The sequence below is a fragment of the Neopelma chrysocephalum genome, unplaced genomic scaffold (genome assembly GCF_003984885.1).
Source record: "Neopelma chrysocephalum unplaced genomic scaffold, ASM398488v2 Primary Assembly neopelma1_65, whole genome shotgun sequence".
NCBI lineage: Eukaryota > Metazoa > Chordata > Aves > Passeriformes > Pipridae > Neopelma > Neopelma chrysocephalum.
In genome coordinates, this window is record NW_020897722.1 from 1728000 (window position 1) to 1750621 (window position 22622).

General features: G+C 53.5%; 1 protein-coding gene across 2 annotated transcripts in view; it reads right to left on the reverse strand.

The window, feature by feature from the left end:
* Positions 1 to 8303: 8303 nt before the first annotated feature.
* LMF1 (lipase maturation factor 1) overlaps positions 8304 to 22622 on the reverse strand; it is a 159914-nt gene continuing 145595 nt past the window's right edge. For both annotated transcript variants that reach the window (XM_027683904.1, XM_027683905.1), the window contains exons 10-11: positions 16547 to 16659; positions 8304 to 8623 (exon numbers count right to left, since the gene is read on the reverse strand). In XM_027683904.1, the coding sequence (XP_027539705.1) occupies positions 8449 to 8623; positions 16547 to 16659 (288 nt within the window). In that variant the 3' untranslated portion in view covers positions 8304 to 8448. The remainder of the gene's footprint in view (positions 8624 to 16546; positions 16660 to 22622) is intronic.

Consider the following 22622-nt stretch of genomic DNA (forward strand, 5'->3'; position numbering starts at 1 on the left):
CCCGCTTAGACCCCACTCCAGGGCAGCAGCTGGCCCTGGAATTTGGCCCACGAGACAGGGATTAACGAGTCAATTAAATGCACCAGCCCTGGGGCAGCACCCGGGGTTACACCCCCCCCCCCCGTGCCAGAGCCACCCTGCTCCTGCCTTGCACCGGCTGCCAGAGCTCATCCCTTGGATAAAACTCCCATCCCTCCGATGTTTCTTAAAGGCATAAATCCCTTATCCATGTTTAGATCGTGCTCCTTGGCTGCAATAATCCCGCAAAGGCCGAGCCCGGGGCCGCTCCGGGAGGATGGATGTGATCCCTGGAGGAGGATGGATGTGATCCCTGGAGGAGGACGGATGTGATCCCTGGGGGAGGATGGATGTGATCCCTGGGGGAGGATGGATGCGATCCCTGGGGGAGGATGGATGTGATCCCTGGGGGAGGATGCGGCCGTGCCGACACCGAGCTGCCTCAGGGGGATCTGCTCATCCCGGCCCTAATTAGGGAACAAAAGCCTCTGGAGCGTGGGCGGCGCGGCCAGACTGGGAATAAACAGGGGATTAGCGGCACGCAGCCCCCGAGCCGGGATCGGGATCCTTCCCCTGCACTTGAAGCCCAGCTCCTTGCTCTGGAGTGTCCTGTCCCCTCCCTGCCATCCCTGGGCAAAGTCAGCTTTTACAAGAGGTTCTACAGCTAAACCTCAGGCTTCTGGTTTTTCTCCTGTATTTCTGTGCCTGTGGAAGAGCAGAGGGGCTGTGGTGCATCTCTGCCCTATTCTGTCAGCATCAAAGTGTGGAAAATCCCCTGAATGGTTGGGGTTGGAAGAGACCTTAAAGCCCATCCAGTCCCACCCCCTGCCATGGGCAGGGACACCTTCCACTAGACCAGGTGGCTCCAAGCCCCATCCAACCTGGCCTTGAAAAGACCTCCAAGATCACCAAGTCCAACCAGTGGACGATGCTCCTCAAATTAAGGACCAAAAAATGCCCATTCAGCCCTAAACCATGGGGTGTCTCCACATTTGTCAGCCCACCACCAGAATTTCCTTCCCTGTAAAGCTGGAAAAATCCCCAGCTCGGGTCGTTCCATGCTCTACAACGAGCAATTATTCCTTTCCAAAGTGAAATGAAATAAGAACCATTCCCATAATCACCTACTGGATTTTATCAGCATGTTTGGGTTACGCTTTGGCCCCTTTGGCTAATTCCTAATTGATTCTTTAATCTCGACAAGTTTTTTTATTGACTGATACAAGAGGTATTTAGCCCAGGAGCGGCAGGAAAGCTGCCTGGAAACCCTGGGAGACCCGGGACGTGGTGCAGGGATGACCTCATCCGAAGCCAAGGCTTTATTTGATAATCTATCACTTATTTATTATTGTAACTAACCGCTTGCAGGTGCTGGGATTGTGGTGGGATTGTCCCAGCACCCGGCACACACAGGGAAAGGCTCAGCCATGAGCAATCTTATCCAGGGCTGCTACTGTGGAGGAAGCTGGATCCCAGCCTGTGCCAGGGAAAGTGGGGAAAACACGATGTTTTGGTGGCAAAATCCCACTGACTGTGGAAAAACGGGGGGCAGGGCTTTGTCCTGACCACCAGCTTGCTGGGGGGATCATAGAATTCCAGAATGGTTTGGGTTGGAAGGGACATTAAAGCTCATCTCATTCCACCCTCTGCCATGGGCAGGGACACCTCCCACTAGGCCAGGTTGCTCCAACCTGGCCTTGGACACTTCCAGGGATGGGGCAGCCACAGCTTCTCTGGGCAACCTGTGCCAGGGCCTCCCCACCCTCACAGGGAGGAATTTCTCCCTAATCTCTGATCTAAACCTAAATAAGGGAACAGAGCAGGATGGAAGCCCCTGATGCCATGGGGTGGGACACACAACTGGCACAGGGATGATCCCACAGCTCAGCTTCCTCCTCCTCACCTGCCAGCAACTCCTGAGCAAAGAGAGGATTTTGGGCAGAGACAAGTTACCATGATGTGGATGTCCCTGCAGCCCAGGCTGGCACGGTCCACATCCCCAGGATCTCAGAATCCCTGAGGCTGGAAAAGCCCTCCCAGCCCATGGAGTCCCCCCTGTGCCCCATCCCCACCTTGTCCCCCAGCCCAGAGCACTGAGGGCCACGGCCAGGCCTTCCTTGGGCACCTCCAGGGGTGGGGACTCCACCACCTCCCTGGGCAGCCCCTTCCAACGTCTGACCACCCTTTCCATGGAGAAATTCCTCCTGTTTTCCACTCTGACCCTCCCCTGACTCTCGGTGGGATCACTCACCAGAGCAGCACTGATGGCACCTGGGCACAGGTCGGCACATCCTGTGGAAAATCCTGCATAAATAAAGAATATGGGGATTATTTCTAGACATTTCTCTATTTTTTTCCCCTCCATGTCCCTGGGGTGAGGCAGGGTGCACACCCCAGGGAGGTGCCTTCAGCTCAGCACCAGGAAGCCCAAAGCCACCCTGTCCCACCAAGCTGCCACTCCTGCACCAGCCAGACCTGAGCAGGGTGTCCCCCCAGCACAGAATATGGGATTCACAGCCTTCCCAGCCCCGGGGGGGGCTGCTCCCACCAGGATTCACAGCCTTCCCAGCCCCAGGGGGGGGCTGCTCCCACCAGGACCCCCCTGTGGTGCTCCCAGGGCTGGAAGCTGAGAGGAGGCAACACACAGAAACCAGCCTGTGAAGTGACACAACAGCAATGGGCTCTAAAGATAATTAGTCCTGCATCAGCCTCCAAGGCTTTGGAGCCAGGAATCCCCCCAGGATTCAAGGCACTTCAGGGTTTTCCCAGTGAGGGATGGGTTGGGTACCAGGCAGCATCGCTGGAGTGCAGGAGGTGCCTTCCCGAATTATCTGCCCCTCACTGTCTGCCCAAGCTCCTCCAACCAAGCCAACACTCTCAGCAAAGCAGGAAAATGGGATTTTGAGTGGCAAGACCCCATTGTGGCTTCAATTTTAACCCCAACTGGGGGGGAAAAGGAAAAAAGCAGGGAGTTGGGAGAATCATTTTTTTCATTAAAATTCATCCATAATGAAAATAGACTTTGAATGGGAAAAGTTGAGTGCAAATGGAAGCTTTTAAAGATTCTTTTGACTGACAATAACCTGAAGACCCTCCAGGAACTCCAGCCCAGAATAATCAGATTAAATGGAAAGTAATATAGGATCCTGAAATTCATCCCATGCTGGTCTAAACTTGTAGCAGCTGGATAATTTAGCCTACAGGTTTGTGCCTCATGCCCAGCAGTTCACACTGAATTGTTTGGCCAAACTTAATCTACTGGGAAGGCAAAAAACCCTTTTCCTTTAATATGTGTTAAAGTAAAGCCAGCTTCTCCAAGCAGCTGGGAGCAGGGAATGTATATGGCTACAGGGATTTCCTAAGGGAACTCCCAAACTGGAGTTTGGCTACTTTAAAATAAATAACTCCAATTCAGAAACGATCCAGGCCTAAGGAAATCTCGGGGTTGGTGCATCGTGGATAATGCCTGGTGATTCCTGCACCAGGACCTGCCACGGGCACAAGTTCGTGTTCTCCAAGAGCTCCTCACTGAGGGGGCCACATTCCCAAAACACAAACCAAATCCATGCTTTTAGCCAGAGGAATGTCTGAAAAGGTGACCTGGGTGGATTCAGTGAGGCCCTGGCACAGGTTGCCCAGAGAAGCTGCCCCTGGATCCCTGGAAGTGTCCAAGGCCAGGCTGGATGGGGCTTGGAGCAACCTGGGCTAGTGGAAGGTGTCCCTGCCCATGGCAGGGGGTTTGAAACGAGATGACTTTTAAGGTCCCTTCCAACCCAAACCATTCAGGATTGTATAACTCTAAACCAAAGGGAAGGAATGACTTTCCCCTCCCCCCCAAATTTTAAGGGTTTTACACCAACCCTAGAGGATTTTATAAAGGAAGGTTGTCGGTTGGAGGGGGTTTGGCCAGGGGCAGATGCCCCACAACCAACCTGATAACGATGGAGTTGGAGCAGAAATAAGCTCCAGTGGGAAAACCAAACTCCCAAACAGAAATCCATCATTAAGGATTTCCCAGCTGAACAGTCAGTTCCTGTGGGACAGTAAAGCCGTGGCACAGTAACACACAGGACAGGTTTCCACCTCATCACCAGAAGACACCTCTCCTGGAGGGCCTGGAGGTGGGCAGATGGTTTCAAGGGAACACCTTGGAAGTCCTTCCACTTGACATCCAATGAAGTTCAAGCCAAAACTCAGAGTTTGGGAAGGGTAATAAGGTGACCAAAGAATCCAGACCCTCTGGGAATCCCTGCATGGCCTCATCCCATCCCACCACCCCATTAACATGGGCATTATCCCTTCCAGCTCACTCTAAACCCCAGTGCCAGGGATTCCCAAGTTGTGCAAGCACAGATCATTTACCTGTTCCCTGGATGGAGACAAGGGATGAGTTAAACCCCATCTATCTGTACACACTCACTGTCTGTTCCCCAGCAGCAACCACAGAAGAGACACCTACATGTGGGATTCAGAAACCTTGGGAGGCTCCGTGTTTTGGGGGAAGAGCAGCCAGGATGAGCTCGGCCAAGGCTGCGGGATCCAACCCCCCCCCAGCCGGCGGGAACGTGTGGAAACACAAACCCAGCTGGGCTTGCAAGGGGGTCTCGTGCTTCCAAAAGCCTGTAATCTCAGAAAAAAGGGAACAAAGTCACTTATACCTCACTTATACTAAGTATATATACTTGGAATACCCCAAGGGTCAATAACTTCCATCTAGGAAAAGAAAATCAAAACTAAACCAGCTCGGTTTTGATCCAAGAATGTCCCGAGGTGCTCCCGGGAATGGTGGAGCCTGAGCTGCCCAGGGTGGGTGTGGGGTGAGCAGCCCAGCCATGTCTCAGCTCTGGCACCTCCTTGGACCTCACAGACAAACAGCAGGAGGGAGTGGGATCAGATCAGGCTCCGGGTCAGGGGATGAGCCGGGAAAACACAGCCAAGACAAGAACATTGTCCCAGAGGATTCAGCCCATCCTGGTTTTGACTGATGGACCCAAACCCTGCACCCTGGAGCTGGTGGGGATGTTGTCAGGACCCTGATCCTCCTGGTGGGTGTCCCCGTGTCCCATCCCCTCTTCAAAGACACCGGAGATGCGGAGCTGGGCGGGAGCAGCCCCAGCCAGAGTTATCCTTCCCCTGGATTTACGGCGCTGCCTCGGGAATGCCACAGCCTTTTCCTTCCAGTGCACAGCTCAGGGAGGAAAAAAAACCTCTCCACAGAACCTTCCAGTCAACAGATAACACAATGTGGTTCCGATTTCCTCACCCACTCCCCCCAGCTCCCAAGAATTGTTTCTTTTCTTTTCAAAAATCTTGTCCCAGGGAAACGTTTCCAATTTAATCCCCTGCCTGCACCTTCCCTCTGCCTTTGAATGGGTATTATCTTCCAGGAGTGGAGCGGGGAGTTTTGATTTAAAAAAAAAAAAATAAAAAAAAAAGGGGGGAAAAAAAAGAGAAAAAAGAAAAAAAAGCTTAACAAGCAGCAAACAGGAATGGGAATGCTGGTCTGGGATCCATTATCCCTGACCCAGAGGTTGGGAAGCAAAAGAAATTAATTAAATTGGGGAGGGGGAAGGCCAGCACTGTTTGCTGCTGGTGTCCAGCCCATGAGGGATGTCCAGGGGGTGTCTGTCACCCATCACCCATCCAGGGGGGCACCCCTGAGGCTGCCATGGAGATGTTGGAGCTGCCCAGTTGGTTCCCATTAGAGCTGAAGGATGGCCAGGACAGGCACAGGCAGCACAGCTGAGGGGCAGAGTCGCTTCTTAAAATCCCATAAATCCCCCAGATTTGCCTGGAGGATCCCAAGGCAGAGACCCCTGGCAGAGGGAGGGGTGCCACCATGGAGGTGGGATCCTATAAGGGGCTTTTTCTTGTGGCCAGGAGTGGGGATGTCTGACCCTCCCAGCTCCCTCAAGCACCTCCCAGGACTCCACAAGACCTTGGACCCTCCCAGGTCCCTCCAGCACCTCCCAGGACCCTGCAGAGCCTCACCACTGGTCCCACAGGACCTCAAACCCTCTCAGCTCCCCAGGCATGAGGCCACATGAGGGTCCTCCTGCTGCCTCCATCCATCCTGAGCTGCACCCACTGGAGCAGCTTGGAAGGAAAATCAGCCCCAAACAAGAGGGAGCCCTGTGGAAATGTGCCCTTGCAAGCACTGGAGGAGGGAAGGAACTGTCCACTCACAGCCCTGGGTCACCAGGACAGGGATCAAACACTGGGACATGACACCAGATTCTCCCTGAAACCCAAAGAAATGCCACAACCCCCAGGACTCACCTTATTTCTCACCTGTCACCCCGTTCCCACGGGAGCTGGCACATCCCAGTGAGCCACACCAGGATGGCAGCAGGGGCTGTCCCAGGGCTGGGCTGCCCTCCCAGGGCTCCTTCTTTTACTCCTTTTTAACACTTTCAGGAAAAATACCCCCACCTTGAAGCTCCTGCAGGTTGTTCAAGAGCTGTTTGCTTTCATCCCTTTCCAGGAACACGCTCTGGGTGGTGCCCATTTGGTACATGTGGGCAAAAAGGTGGGAAGCAACATGGAAAATGGCACTTCTGTGCCCACACTCACAGCCCACAGTGCCCTGTGCCGGTGCCAGGGTCACCTCCTGGTTCACTTTCCCCAGTTTAGACCTGTTTTCCTTTTGAAACCACATTCAGCTGGTTCTGGCAGTGGGAAAGGATGGGCTCAGCCCTGGGCATGGAGGCAGAGATGTGGCCACCACCTCTGTCTGCCATGGTGGTCACTGGTCCTTTCCAGGTTGGTGGTCCTGGGGAAGGCCTTTGCCTCCCACGATGGCCACTGGTCCCTTCAGGCTGGTGGCCCAGGGCAGGGTGGCTCTGCCCCAGCCCCAACCCAGGCACACAGCAACACCCTTCTCCTTCCACAGGGCTTGGGCTGGATCTGCCCTGGAAGGGTGAAATCCTTACTGCAGCTTTCTGCCCACTGGAATTCTTTCCTGGAGGGGAAGAGGTGAATGTCACTCCAAAAACTCGGAGGGGAAAGCCTGGAAAGCCCCTTTCTGGGCTTGTCCCTGCCCCTCTCCCTCTTGGCTGCGTGGCCGTGCTGCTGGCGGTGCTGGATCGTGCCCGTGGGATGCTCAGCTCCTCCTGGAGCAAACACCTCTGGCACAACCTCCAGCAGGTCCCCAGACAGGCAGATCTCAGCCCTGGGAATGCTGACAAAACCCCTCAGTTATAAATCCCAGGTTTAAGCAAACAGGAGGTTTAAGCAGCCCAGGGAACACAGGAGCTGTTTGACGCCGGAGGGGCCGGCGCAGACCCGGCGGCTCCGGCTGCTCTGGCAGTGATGGGACAGGGATGGAGCAGCCACACAGGGCTGTGCTTGTCCTCGGGGTGAGTCACAGAGCCCACACAGCCGCTCCAGCACGGAGCTATTTGGGGTTTTTCAGCAAACCTTTGGTTTCTGCAGGCGGCCCAGAACAGGGGCTCGTGTGTTGCTTTGATCTTGTTTCTCCCTGCAGAAGAACCTCGTGCAGCAGAACAGGCTGAGAAGCCATCAGGTGGGACAAACTGCCTGGCCAGATGCTGTTTCAGATGTGCCCACGTTCCTGTTCTCGCTTCCACCACAGATTTGGGCTCACCCAGCAAAACCCACGTGGTGGGACAACTTGGGGTGATTTTAAGCCCAAAAAGAGAAGAGGGGAGACTCGAACGCAAACAGAAATTCAGGGTGAGGCCCCAGAGTTGTTTTACCCAGCTTGGGGGTATTAATTACCCAGCCTGGCTTTCCATGCTGCCCCAGGGCTGAACTGTGGGACAGCTGGACCACGCCAGGCAGGCAAGACACACAGTCCTGAACCTGCAGTGAGAGGGTGGTGACCAGACCCTCCCCAGTGACAGCGAGGGCAGTGTGGGGACAGTGTGCTGGGAATAAAGAAACTGTGTTGTCTTAGTGCTGGTGGTGCACATGGGGATGGGATGGGGTGGGGTGGGATGGGATGGGATGGATGGAGGAGCAGTGCCCTGTGCCAGGCCAACTCACCTCCACACGAGCTGCCTGAGCAGCAGGACCCAACAGCCCTGCCCAATGCCCAGCCCCAGGGAAGGGACACTTGCTGAGTCAGAAGACCTCCCCAAAATCTCCCCCTGCACCTCTACAGCCATCACACAGTGCAGTGGTCAAAACAACCCCAACACCTGCCCAAAACCCGTCGTGGTGTTTGTTCACCTCTTTCCCAAATTCTGGAGCTGACGGTTTCCAAGAGCCTGGCAAAAAAAATCAACCACTGAGATGAGAAAAAAACAGATCAGACCAGCAGGTGGACAGGTTGGCTGGGAATCTTCCATAACAGGCGTGTAAACAAGGATATGGATAAAAAATACAGAGAGGCAAGACATGTTTGGAAGGGGAGCTGCCTCCTCCCCTCTCCCCAGCTGGTCCCTTGTGCCCCTCTGTCCTCCTCCGTCAGTCTCTCACGGGGAATGGCCAATTCCTGTCTTCATAGAACTTCTTCAGGCCCTGCAGGTTGACAGGGGGGAAGTAGGGCCCAATCCTCTTCCGAATCCACCACCTGCCCTCGCTGGCGTGCTTCCCCCCGGGCTGGCTGAACTTGTACTTGAAGTGTTCCCCACGGATCCACCTGCAGGAACAAAGCACAGGAGCTCAGGGTTTGGGAGGAGGCACAAAGCCCTCGGATCCCGTTTTTGTTCCCCTGGGATTGGGAGTTTTTGAGCCTTTCCGTAGCTGGATGGAGGAATCAGCTCAAGGGTGTCCAGCCTGGATGGCTCTGCATCCCAGTGCTCCATCCATCCATCCATCCATCCTCGGGATGCCCACAGCTGGCAGCACCAACACGGCCATCCCTGCATTGGGGAGCTCCCGGGCCCCTCTTGATGCCATTCAGGAATGTTGGCATCAAAATGGGAATGATGCCTGAGGCAGAGGGGCTTCAACACCCCCACCCCGCACGCTCCCCACGCGCCTCTCCACAGCCAAGTTGAAAAGAGTAATAATAAAAGCAGGAATAATACAATTTTTTCTTTTCTGAGGCAACTCTGGGAGTATTTCTGAGGCAACTCTGGAGTATTTCTGCCCAGGATATTTTAGGGAGAAGGTCTGACTGCCACCCCAGCTGCCCCACCATCCCTCTGGCTGCTCCGTGGTTTCTGAGCGCGGCTCCGAGCGCCTGTTCTGCGGCTGCTCCGGGAGGTGACAGCGGAGCAGGGCTGAAGGCAGTGCAGAAAGCAGCATTCAGCAGTGTCGGGCAACACTCTGGGAGCTGCCCACGCCGTGGGCCGGGGGGTCGGGTCCCCCTTGATGTCGGGGTGCTGACAAGGCCCGCGGTAACACCCCCCGCCGCTCCCTCCTCCCAGCGCGTCGCCGCCATCGCGGGGCGAGTTCATAAAACACCCCACAAAATAAAAATGTCAAAGTCGTGTCAGTGCTCATTTAGACCCGCTTTGCTCCACTACTAAAATACAAACCCCGCTACTGAGCAGGGCACGGCGCTCCCGCAGCTGTGGGATCCCGGGACGGCGCCTCGGCCAGCCGGGAAGTTCCTTCCCGCCGCTAAAATAATTAGGGACGACTCCGATGGATTTGCCATCAGCGCTCGCCTTCGGAACGCCGAGGGGAGCGGGGCAGAGGGCAGGGCATGGATAAAGCTGTGCCCAATTAAAGGTTTGCTGCCAGCCCATCCCAACAGCTCAGTCCCAATCCTGCTGGTGCCCAGCTGGGCATGACAGGAAGGATTCTCCTGCCAGACCATGGGAACATGGACTGCCCAGGGAGGTGGTGGAGTCCCCATCCCTGGAGGTGCCCAAGGAAGGACTGGATGTGGCACTCAATGCTCTGGGCTGGAGGGACAAGGTGGGGATGGGGCACAAGGTGGACTCGATGGTCTCAGAGGTCTTTTCCAACAAAAAGGGCTGTGGAATTCTGTGTTCATCACACCCATCACGTTTTCCACAGAAGCTGTGGCTGCCCCATCCCTGGAAGTGTCCAAGGCCAGGTTGGACACAGCTTGGAGCAACCTGGGCTAGTGGAAGGTGTCCCTGCCCATGGCAGGGGGTGGATCAAGATGAACTTTAAGGTTCCTGTCAACCCAAACCACTCCAGGATTTTATGATTCTACCATCTCCATGTTTCCCCCTCCTCTGAGGAGGAAGGAAGGTAAATGGGAAAAGGGGACAATGCCACAGCCCTGGCTGGGGTTTGGGATGCACAAACCTGCATTTCCCCCCAAAAATGCTGCCCTGCAGCTGCGGGCCCTTTTACAGCCAGGGCCATTCCTACATCCCTCTTTTCTGAGGCTGGGAAAGGCCAAACTTGGCTGAAATGTTACTCCCACAGGGCTTCCTTTGCAGGAGCACAAAAGTTTCCTGTTAATAATTAGAGTGTTACTGAGCAGCCACATCCCCAGGTCCAGGTACCCCACGGCTCCTCTCCGGGACAGTCAGAGATTCCCAAGCTGTGCTGCTTGATTGCTTTCTCGCATTCCAAAACCATATCCACCTCAAAAAACAGATCCATCTCCCCAAGAAGCTCCAGAGGCTGATTTTATGCCAGTCCCTCTCCTGCTCCCCTTGCTGTCACCAAGCTTTGGGGTTTTTCCTTCACTAAATGACTGCAGAGCATCTCCCAAGCTGGACCCATCTCCACGTGCCACCAAAGGAACTATCTGCAAATCCCATCTGGCAGAACTCCCATTTTCTAGGGATGCAGAGCACAGTTGCCTTGTCTGAGCTCTGGGGCAGACCCAGACGTCAGGAGATGTCTCTGCTCAGCCACAGGCACCTTCTCCCCAACCTCAAGGACTGTCCCACAAGCCCTCTGGAATGAAAATTTCCTCGTCCTTTCCAATGGCCTTGCCTGCCCAGATTAACTCCTATCTATCATCTGATTTGGGATGATTTCTCCCATCTGTTCCCTGCCCATTAAAACGTTTGCCATCAAAGGCCCCGGCGTGTAAAACTAGAACCGTGTGAGCATCAAAGCGACCACGGCCCACTGAGGAGGCATTTTTGTGGCACAAACTTTGCCTTTCTATCCAACCAAAGTTCTGCTCAGAGCCCAAATCAATGTGAGAGTCCCCCCAACCTTCCCCCAACCTCGAAATTCAGCCACCACTTGTCTCCCAGCCCTGGGGGGGCTTCCCCCAGTCTGCTCCACCAGGAATGCTGGGATGCACAGTCCACCCCAGGATAAGATCCATAGAGACAGAGCTGCACAGCTCCGTGGGCTGTGGAATTTGTAAGCTCCATGGAGATGAGCTCTTCCAGGAGCTGAACCACTCGCCCAGGGATGAGCTATAAAGCCCACAGCTCTTTGCCTTCCTGCACCCCCAGCTTCTCTGGGATACAAGACTTGGAGCTTTCCATTGTGATAACAGAGGAACCAAAGAGCCTTCCCATGGCTGCAGCAGGAAAAACTGCAGTGGGAATGCCTCTGGACACCATCATCCCTCTGAGCATCCAAACACAGCAGCAGCATCCACACCCTGAGCTATCCATCCTCTCTGTCCTTCCCAGGGTTAGGGACTGTGGGAGAGAGGCAGAAAACCTGGAACCCGCGGGAATATTTCCTTGCAGCGCTCATGATGTAAAAGCTGCAGAGTTTAATACTCACTGGAGCCCCTCATTTCAGGGCTCACAGAGTTTACAAGCTCTCCCAGTATTTATAACCTACCTGGGTGCCTCAATCCTGGAATTACGGGATTTCCCGACTCCTCCAGCGCTGCCTCACTGCTCCTGCTCCCTCCTCCCGGGATTCAGGGAGTGAACACCCTCCTGCACTCACAGGGAAAGCATTAACACCCCAGAGTCCATCATTTTAGGGTGTACAAGCCCCACCTGGAGCTCAGGACAGGTTGTAAGCAAGGTGAGACACCCGTGTGCAGACCAGGACACCACGGCAGGTCACCTGAGCAGCAAGTGATGGTGTTTTGGGCAAGTCTGGGGCTCACACAAAGACCTTCCAGCTGGTGGAAGGGACCCACAGGCCTTGGAGCCCGCCTGAGGCAGGAGACTGAACCTGCAGGAACCTGGAGAAATGGGAACATCTTCAAGAAGGCCAGGAAGGAGCTGTGGGACCTCACCTGCATCACAAGGAGTTTGAGGCCCCAGGTGGTCAGAGGAGACAGACAGGTCAGGAAGGATGATCCTGGCTGCAAGGAGCTACCTGGGATTTACTGAGCAAACACAGCTCCTCCTGGCTCCTTGGGAAGCAACAGGCACCAGCTACCATTTAAAAATGGTTTTAAACTGAAAGAAGGTGGGTTTAGATGGGATATTGGGAAGAAACTGTTCCCTGGGAGGGTGGGGAGGCCCTGGCACAGGTTGCCCAGAGAAGCTGTGGCTGCCCCATCCCTGCAAGTGTCCAAGGCCAGGCTGGAGCAACCTGGGCTAGTGGAAGGTGTCCCTGCCCATGGCAGGGGGCAACTTCTGAGCCCAACAGTGGTGCCAGGAGAGCGATGGAGCCAACGGAAGGCGGAGGATCACCCGGTGCCCAGGAGGGCCCACCACCCTTCTGGGCAAGCACCCACCCTCCATCCCCACCCAGACTGGGCAAGGCCACGGCCTCGGGGAGGGCAGAAAGGCTAAAAATAATCAGGCTGATGTTGTGAAGCAGGGCCTGCAGCCCCACAGATGCCCGGGAGCAGCTGCGCCGCGGCCGCCGGGGCGTCGCTCGTATATCAGCCCCTCATGACATCGCCCAACTGGACGTGTTAAAAATTAGCAGCAATATTGGAGTTGTTGGGATGGATGGTAAATCTCCCAGACAGCTGTAATTAGTTCCAGAGGGTGCAGCTGTCTCCCTGCAACAGCTGAGGGGTTCCAGGGAAAACACCCGAGCCGGTGCTTTCTGGTGGAATTAATGGCCTGACAGGGCAAGGCGGGCTGGGAGGGGGAAGAAAGAAACCAAAACACGGGGCGTCTTTGGGGTTTGGGAGGGTTTTTTTTTTGGTTGTTTTTCTTTTATCTCAGGGTTTCCCACTCTGCTGTAAATCAGGGAGCAAGTGGTGGTGGTGGAAAGCACAAATCCATCACGGTAACAGAGCCTCCATCATCGCTCTCCCGCCTGTTCTTGCCCTGGCAGTGGGAGGGATCATAAATCCAGCTGGGCCCAAGTCTGCAGAGTAAGGGCAGTTTTATGGGTTGTTTTTCAATGCCACTGACCCCCGAGGCTCCTGCAAGGTCTGGCAAGAGCATCCCATGGGCAGTTTATCCTTGAAACTCCGTTGGGGGAGGTGGCAAAGTGGGTTTGTCCCCCATGGAACAGTTAGAAAGGGAGGCTCGGAGTCTGTGACTGCACCAAGGCTGAGCAACCCCTGAGGGAAGGAAACCTGGCTCCTGATGGAGCCAGGAGTTGACATCACCAAGGAAGAGAGATCCCATGGCCACGGGACACGTGGTGCTGTCCTGGCCATGGGGAAGCTGCCCCACAGCCACCAAAGGTGACTGTAAATCAGATTTCCCACCCTGGGGGAAATCCTGGTGTTTTGGGATGAGCTCTGCCCTCCCTGACATTGAAATACTGAGGTTGTTCTTCCCAAAAGAAAATCCCTTAAACTCTCCTTCAGGACCGTGGAATCATTTCATTCTGATAATATCTGACATCGTAACATTGATGATGAATTAAAGATTTTCTTTTCAATTATAGTGCACAAGGAAAGAAGAAACAAACTGCAATAAGACATCTCCCTGGTGAAACCCTGTGGGAAAGCCAACCCCCCCCATATTTATACATTTTTACCTCAGAGGATCCTGTCACCTCCCAGGTGCCCATGAGCACCACTCCTGTCTCCTCCAAAAACATTTTGGGAGAGACCTTGCACCCAGATTTTCCAGGAAATCCCAGTCCCTGCCTGCCTTCAACAGCTCCAGAATTCCCTTTAACCATTTTTGGGGTGGTCCAAGCCCCACATTGGGTTATACAATGTCCAAATATGACCAAGCCCTTCCCATGGCTTGGGACATCTCCACAGATCCCATGGAAAAGCACCTCCACACCTTCTACCAGGGTCCACAGTGACCTCCACAGCCTGGAAATCCAGCCCAATGTGCCCCAAGTATAAAATCCTGTAACTTTGGCACAACTGGGAAATAAATGGGCAATCAAATAAAAAAAAAAGAATCCCAAATGTCACATTCTTCCCATGTTCCTGCAGCCAGGGAGCATCCAAAGGGAAGCACCACCTCCCTCACTAACACCACCACTACAAATCCAGGGCTTCACACACATGTTGGGGCTTTAACAACAAAGTGCTACTATAATTGGAATAAAAGTCCTAAAGTGAACATGATTTAATATCAGAGACACCGAACACTTCAGGTCAAACCCAAAAACCCGTTTTTTTTTCCCCCCCTCCTGTAGACAAATCTGATTTTTGTTTTCTTTTATTGTTGCAGCCTGTTTCCATGACGGTGTGTTAAACACTTATTAATTTCTCAGCCAAAGCCCTCCTGTTCAGATTTATGAGGGCTGGTGTTTTATGAACTATCCGCTGCACCAGAATATTTTGTAAATCCACATTCCCCAAACATCCCCGGGATTCGAGTCCAGCTTCACGCTCAGCCAGGCTGGGCTCAACAATACCCTCATTTTTAATCGGTCACCTGTTTCTCATTTTAAGTTTATCACACTTGAAAAAATACTATAATTTCTTGAGTTGTAAAGGAACCTACAAACTTTGGTCTCCGAAATTTCATTTCGAAGGCATTAACTCATTTTGAAAGTCCCTTGGCTATTTAAGGTGTAGAGTTTCCATTAACAGAACAAACTCCGTGGAGGACGGAGCGTAAGGTTCTTATGGAAAACAGCCTCTTCCCCTAATTATTTAGTCTAGCAGGGAATGAAAATAATTAAGTCTCAAAATTCCCTTTAGAGTGGAGGGAGGGGGGGGAATATGGTAGGAAAATTAGGGTTTTTTTTCCACCCAGCTACTGCAGGGAGCAGGGCCATGGTGGGAATGAAGGCTGGCAGCAGCCACAGGTGGGCTCTGGATCCTGGGTGAGGGCACAGGGATGGCCTTTGGAAACCTCTGGAGCTACAGCCACATGGAACTGTCTTTTCTTTCCAGGTGTTACTGCTAAGGGTTGAATTGAAGGTTTTTGTTCACAGCTGAAATGAAATTATAACAGGAATGTGATCGCTGCTGTCAGTGCTGAGGGTGCTGCTCTCAGGGAAACATTGCTAAGGGGTCTGGGTTGAAAAAGTAGGTATCCTGCCAAGGATATGGAATCATTTAGGCTGGGACAAACCCTTTAAGACCATCTAGTCCAACTGTTCCCCCCAGCACTGCCAAGGCCACCACTAACCCATGTCCCCAAGTGCCACATCCACAGGGCTTTTAAATCCCTCCAGGATTGGGGACTCCACCCCTGCCCTGGGCAGCTGTGCCAGGGCTGAACAACCATTTCCATGAAGGAATTCCTTCCTTATATCCAATCTAACCTTCTCACTCCCAGGTTGGATGGTGCAGACCGTGGTTCTCCCATGGGAACGTGCCCAGGGCTGTGCTGTGGGTGCAGGGGCTCGTCAGCCCCTCCGGGAGCTTCACTGTGCAACAAGGGCATGTTTAAAATCAAAGAAAGAAATGATAGATTTTATTTATTTCTATATGTATTATACCACCATCCCAGGTGTGAGCACCCACCTGTGCCCACAACCCTTGCCCTCAACTTGGATAAAAAACTGGATCACAGGATCAGAGAATCCTGGAATGGTTTGGGTTGGAAGGGATCTTCGAGATCATCCAGTTCCACCCCCTGCCATGGGCAGGGACACCTTCTACTAGCCCAGGTTGCTCAGGGCCCACGCTGGGCCCGTGCCCCAGATGCTTGGATTTGGCTCTCCAAAACCCAAAATATGACCCACACCTGGGATCCTGAGTGAAAAACATCCGTGGGGTTCCAGGAGAAGTTCATTCCACACAGTGCTCTGGACCTGCATCCCTGTTTGCAGTGCATCCCCAGAGCCTCAAATGGAAAATATTAGCAAGAGCATAATATTACTTGAGTTGATCCAAAATGCCCCAAAAATGTTTTCTCAGCTAAAAATAACTTCACCAACAAAACAGACCCTTTTGTGAAAAACTTCCCTTTGTGTAAAACCTTGGAGTTTTCATCTGTGCCTTCCCCTGCCTGATGTTTGCTTTGTCTCTTCCTTGAAAACAAAAACAATTCCAAGACCAGCGTCCACAAAAACAACCAGTCCTGCAGGGCTGTTTTTTGTCTTTGAAACACCTCAGGAGGTCCCTAGAAACGGTGGGTTTTGAACTGAGCTCACGAAGCAGAAAATCTAAAGCTGACGGGCAGGAAACCACCTCAGAAGTCACCAAGTTCTGGCCAAGAGAAGCAACGCTGGGCCCTCCCGGTCCAAAGGGTCGCCACCAGGGAGGCATCACGGTGCTGGCAGCACTTTGGTGTGCTCAGCAAACCCACCCTACCTGAGACCCCCTGGGTTCCACCAAACGCAAACAGAAACCACCTGGGCACGTCCAAGGTGGGGACAACGCGGAGCCCAGGGGATTCCAGCTCCCTCGGGACAACTCCAGACTCACCGTGGGGGTTCTCTGCCTGCAAAGGGGTTCGTGGCCATCAAGGACAAGGCCTCCTCTTCCTGGGCCAGCAGCTTCCCAGCCAAGTGGATTATCCATTCATTCTGCTCGTAGGTCTGGGGGAAGAAAGAAGAAATACAAATGTTAGGCACTGCTGGGCTTGTCCTGGAGTGTCACCGGCATTAAAGGCTTCTGTGTGGTCTTTGGGGAGAGATTTCAACTCAATTTGGGTGGTAAACAATGAACTTCCCACTGTTTCAGCAAACATTCCATGGGATCCAACACCTCGAGGTCCAGAGGGAGACTCTGGCACCTGTGGGGAGCAGGGAGAGCTCCACTGAGTTTGTCTCATCTCTGCCACAGTTGGAGTGTTCTTGCCCATTCTGCCCCCAAATACTTGATTTAAATCATTCATTTGAGCAGCAAACTCCCCAGGGGAACAGTTACAGCACATTTTGAAAGGACAATCCATCCCTCACTTTAAACCAGATTGTCTTCCCCTGTTTTGTTATCCAAGGGAAAACAGAACAAAGTGACTTCTCTATTCCCAACTCCTGTCTCCTCTTTATTCCTTCCATGGGATCCATCCTCTTTACATTCCTTCCTCCTGGAGCCACTGACAGGGAGCAGCTCTGGGACTGGCAGCCCAGGCTGCAGTGGCACAGCTCGACCCTCTCCCTGAGAGAAGCAGGGAGTTGGACTCCATGATCCCTCTGGGATCCCTTCCAACTCGAGATATTCTCTGATCCCATGATTTACCTCCCCACAGGAATCCACACATTCCTGCTCTTCGCAGGGATTCTTGCTGAGGCTCCATAAAAACCATTTCTGCTTCTGGGTGACTTTCTGCGCCTTGTACTTCACTAAGATTTCTCTTTTTTCCTCCTTTTTCAGCGTGTTCCTAACTGGAATTTGGACTCCAAGCAGTAGGGGACACTGTGGGAAAGCGAAACCCGGGAGCTGTACCTGCGGGGCTGTGACTGACACAGAGCATCGAGGCAAAGCTGCTCCGAAAACCCCTCGGAATGGCAAAGTTTGTTATTTCCGTTGCTACGGGAAACGGCAGAGAGAGGAGATGGAAAACACGGAGCGCCGGCGGAACGGCCCAGGCAGGGCAGCTCTGCCTCGCGGGGTTCCTGCCCCGTGCTCATCACAGTTGAGAGGAAAACCACAGTTATTAAAGCCAACAACGTTTAAAAAATGATCATTGTCCCCATTCCCCTGCTTCTGTCCCATCCCATCCCCATTCCACCCGCTGCCCCTGCATGGATGGAGCTGGGGATGTTTCCCACCAGGAGCAGCCCCGTGCTGTGTGCTCTGCCACCCCCATGGCCAACCTCCAGCACATCCCTCTCTCCACCAGCATTCCTGACACAGGGAATGGTGGTGGCAGCTCTCAAGGAGGGACAGGGCAACTTCAACCCCCACGGACCAAGGCAGAGGGGATGCAGAGATCTGGGAGTGAGGAGCTTGGCATCAGGTGGGAAGTTAAACACAAGCCTTGCAAATCTCACAAAACCTGCGGGGAAGGTTGGCACCATCCCTGCCAAAGGCCCCACCACTGTCATCACAGTCTCCCTGTCCCTCAATGGCTCCGCCACGCTGGAGATGCTCGGCTCAGGCTGGGATTTGGGAGGGCAGGGGACACTCTGGGACCGGCAGTGTGGGAAATCCACGGTTGTGGAGCTCCCCAGAGGTGTGACAGCAATTGCAGAGATCAAAGATCCTGAGTCAGATCTTCAGCATCCCGTGCCTCCCTGGACATCCTGTTTTCAAGGATGATTTTAAGCGCTATTTCTAGGAGAGTTTGGGAGATTTGAGGGTTCCTGTCTGCAAGCTGGGAAGGAACAGGAGAACAGAAACAGGAATCACCAGCCTCTCCAAGCTAAAGCTTGATGGAGGCCCCCAAATCTTCCAAGGCTGATTCAGAACCAGGAGGCTCTGTGAGGGCGGGATTGGCTCCCTGGCTCCCATGGCCTCCAAATTGTTAATTAGCAGCTCCCTGCACACGAGAGTTGGGGACTTCTGGTTTGTAAAGTGTTTTTCTTGTAAAATTTACAACACGTCTGGCCCCAGCAAAGTCTGCGGTGAGAAATTTCCACCCGGTGCAGCTCCACCCCCTGCCCAGGGTTTGGATCCTGCCCCTGCCCAGGGTTTGGATCCCCTCCTGCCCAGGGTTTGGATCCTGCCCCTGCCCAGAGTTTGGATCTCTCCCTGCCCAGAGTTTGGATCTCTCCCTGCCCAGAGTTTGGATCTCTCCCTGCCCAGGGTTTGGATCCTGCCCCTGCCCAGGGTTTGGATCCTGCCCCTGCCCAGGGTTTGGATCCCCCCCTGTCCAGGGTTTGGATCCCCCCTTGCCCAGGGTTTGGATCCCCTTCTGCCCAGGGTTTGGATCTCTTCCTGCTCAGGGTTTGGATCCCCCCTGCCCAGGATTTGGATCCCCTCCTGCCCAGGATTTGGATCTCTCCCTGCCCAGGGTTTGGATCCTGCCCCTGCCCAGAGTTTGGATCTCTCCCTGCCCAGGATTTGGATCCCCTCCTGCCCAGGGTTTGGATCCTGCCCCTGCCCAGGGTTTGGATCCCCCCCTGCCCAGAGTTTTGATCCCCCCCTGCCCAGGGTTTGGATCCCACCGGAGCCGGAGCCGAGCAGCCCTAACGACCCCACTGGTTAACTCATTACTCTGCAAAGTGAGACAGTGGCAAAGGGAGGGGAAGAAAGGAGTCCAGCAGATCTGGGCTGCATCCAGGGAAGCATCACCTCCCAAGTCAGGAAGGTGACGGTTCCTCTGTGGATCCAGAGCCCCAGACCTGAACAGGGTGTGTGCACGGTCAGGATGGGGGGTTTGGTGACAGTGCCAGCTCTGAGAGTGCAAAACAGAGCCTGAACCAGCTGGTGGATTAGTAATAATAATAAAAAATCCAGAACAGGTGTGCACATGTTGCTGTAAGGCGGGCAGGCATGTTTTGGGGTCACCTTTAGGGTTTGGATCTTCACCAAGCACAGAGAGAAGCAGCAGGGACTGACCCTGCACAGAGATGGCTCCCAGGGCTGCTCCATCCCCATCCACACACGGACCAAGGCTCTCACACCTGCCCCTGCCCTCCAAACACTGGGGCTGCAGCTCCTGCCATGCCATGCTGGGCCCACGGGGGAACCAGTGACCCACACAGCCTGGGCAACTGGGGAACCAGTGACCCCCAAAGGAGGCACATGCCACAGTCCTTTTATCTTTTGAGAGTTTTCTTTCTGTTTTAGCACAGAAAACGATCAAGGGACCTAAACATGGAAAAAACCATCAACTCAATGAACTGAGAAAGGCAGGGCAGAGGGGAAGGTTCCCAAAGTGACACGACCCTCCCCACAGAGCTGAAGCCTTTCTGTGTTCGTGGACACTCCATGCAGACCCACAGGATGTGAGGGGCAGCTCTACAGCCAGATCATCCTTATCTGTCCTCACAGCTGGCACCAGCCCTCAGAACCTCCAAAAATCAGGTTTCAGGGATAACAGGGTGGAGTAACAAGACCTGGCTCTAAGTGCTAAGACCTCACGAGTTTTCATTTCCTGATGGGTTCCATCCTCATGCCATGCTCATGCAGACATTTCCCCCCATCTTTCTGTGCCAGTCTTGCCCCAAATGCTCCTTTGGGACAGGGATTTGCTCCTTCTTCCACCCACACGTGGCCCAGCACGGGGGTCACCGGGTACCTGCACCTCCTGAGCAACACTGAGATGTCTTTCCAACCTGCCCTCTCCACTCAGCCACTTTTCCAGCAGTGTTCTCACCTTGAACAGATTAACTTGCATACAGGAGTGTTTAATAACTTTACAGAACCTAAAACCAAATCACTGCTAAGTCAGGAACAGTGAGGAGCCGGGCGAAGGAGCCACGGCAGCAACCGAACTGTGCAGATAACAGAGCAAAGGGAACGTTATCATCCCAAAAAACACACATAAACCCCCCCCAGCACCACAGGGAACATGTTCCCAACTGAAATAATAATAATAAGAGCCCTTTTCCTCTGGCTTTAATTGGTCATTTAATGAAAAAGGACTGCGGATTAGTGCGGCGGTTTATTGAATCTCGGGGCTGGCACAGGCGCTCGGGAGGAGGGACTGCCGAGATGCACATGTGGGAACAGCTGGAAACTTGGCACAGGAGCCCGGGGTTATTATTTCCCGGGGTTGGGAGCCCTGCACGGTCTCACATCGGGGCTGGTGGCTGACACAGGGGCAGGGGAGGGTCACACTTCCCGCGCTTTTCGTGTCATGGCTGAGCCGCCGCGGGACCTGACGTGGGAATTCCTCCACCCTGGATATCTGCACTCAATACTCACACTGCTCTGTCCTCTGCTGTCTCCCCTTCCTTAGCTAAGCACCTTCAACTGTCACTGTTTAGGGAATGTGGGTTATCACGGGACAGTGTCTGTGTCCCACAGAAAACAGGGCACAACAAATGCATCCCTTTGTTTTTTCATATTATTCCAGCCCCCGCTGTTTGCTGCCACTCAACCCCACTAATGACTCAGTCACATCATTTCTCATTATCTCAAATAACCACAGAGAATCCCTGAACGGTTTGGGTTGGAAGGGAACTTAAAGCCCATCCAGTCCCACCCCCTGCCATGGGCAGGGACACCTTCCACTAGCCCAGGCTGCTCCAAGCCCTGTCCAACCTTGGGCACTTCCAGAGATCCACAGCTTCTCTGGGCAACCTGTGCCAGGGCCTCCCCACCCTCACAGGGAAGAATTTCTTCCTAATTTCATCTCTTCCTCTGTATTAGATTCCCAAAGAGACAAGCTGTGTCTCCACAGGTCTGGCCTAAGGCGCAGGATCTCAGCAGGGGCAGTTACTCACTAAAATCCATCCCTTACTCCATCCTACCAGAAAATCCTTGGGAAAGCAGCTGCTCCCTGAAGGAGGCAGGAATAAAAGGCTGCATGAGAGAGCAGAGTAAGACTTTGGGAACCAGCTCTTAGATCCCACCTATCCAGGGAAACAGTGCAGCTGGCACAGCTCCCGTATCACCTCTGCATCGGGAAAGAAAAGTCACTTTGTTCCAGAACAGAGTCTAGACAGGCAGGTACAAGGGCCACTGTAGACAATAATCATTCCCTGCACGGACAAGGTCTGACTCTATTTATACAGCCCACGGCACGATAGGATATGGGGCTGGTTTGGGATCCTGGGCTCTTCCATGGCAATGGTGCTGCGGGAGGTGAGTCCCCCCCTGAGCCAGCTGGGAGCTCGGGGCTTTGGAATTGTTCACGTTCACAGGGAGACAACTAAACACAGGTGAAAGGAGAAAATAAAATCCTTCCAAGCTGAACACGGACCAAAATGCTGCAATGGAAAATGGAAGTGAGTTGAGGCCTGTGTTTGTAGAAGGGGGAAGAAAGGAAATGTAAAAGGCTGAGCTTGGTACAGCGAGCACGAGGCTGAGGTTTTATTGCTCTACAAACACCTCCTCCTCCATTCTGCTGCTGTGCAGCTTTTTCCTGAAGCACCTCCTGGCTGGGAGAGCGAGATAACAGAGGCTTGAATAAAACATTTCACAGAGACATTAATCTGCCTCCTCTATAAATGGTGTTACCTCTCCTCGGCTCTTCCAGCTCGTGCGTGATAACGTGAAGTCTCCAGCACGACTCCCTGACCCAGGGGAGAACCTCAGAGCATCAGTCCTGCTGCTGGAGGTTCCCTCTCCTCTCAGGAAGGCAGCTGAAGAGTATTTATAAATAACATCATATCTGGAAAACACACATTGCTTCTCAGAGCATCCCAAAAGGCTTTTGGAGCAGCCTCAAGGTACAATACAGCAAGACCCTGAGCTTTAAAACCAATATGAAGACAGCAACAGCTTTGTTACCCTTGAGCAGTTATTATTTAGGAAGCAGCAAGAGGGTGCCTTTGCATTGGCCAAATGCAGCCCCCAAACAGAAGAAATACCCTTCATGCCATAGTAAGGAGAGGAAAAGCCTTCCCTTTGATTTTTCCTTACTCAGAGCACTGAAGGCTTTTCCACTGCTGCCACTGGTGGAGGGCAAGCCCTTGGGATGATAAACAACTGGCTTTTGTGAAGT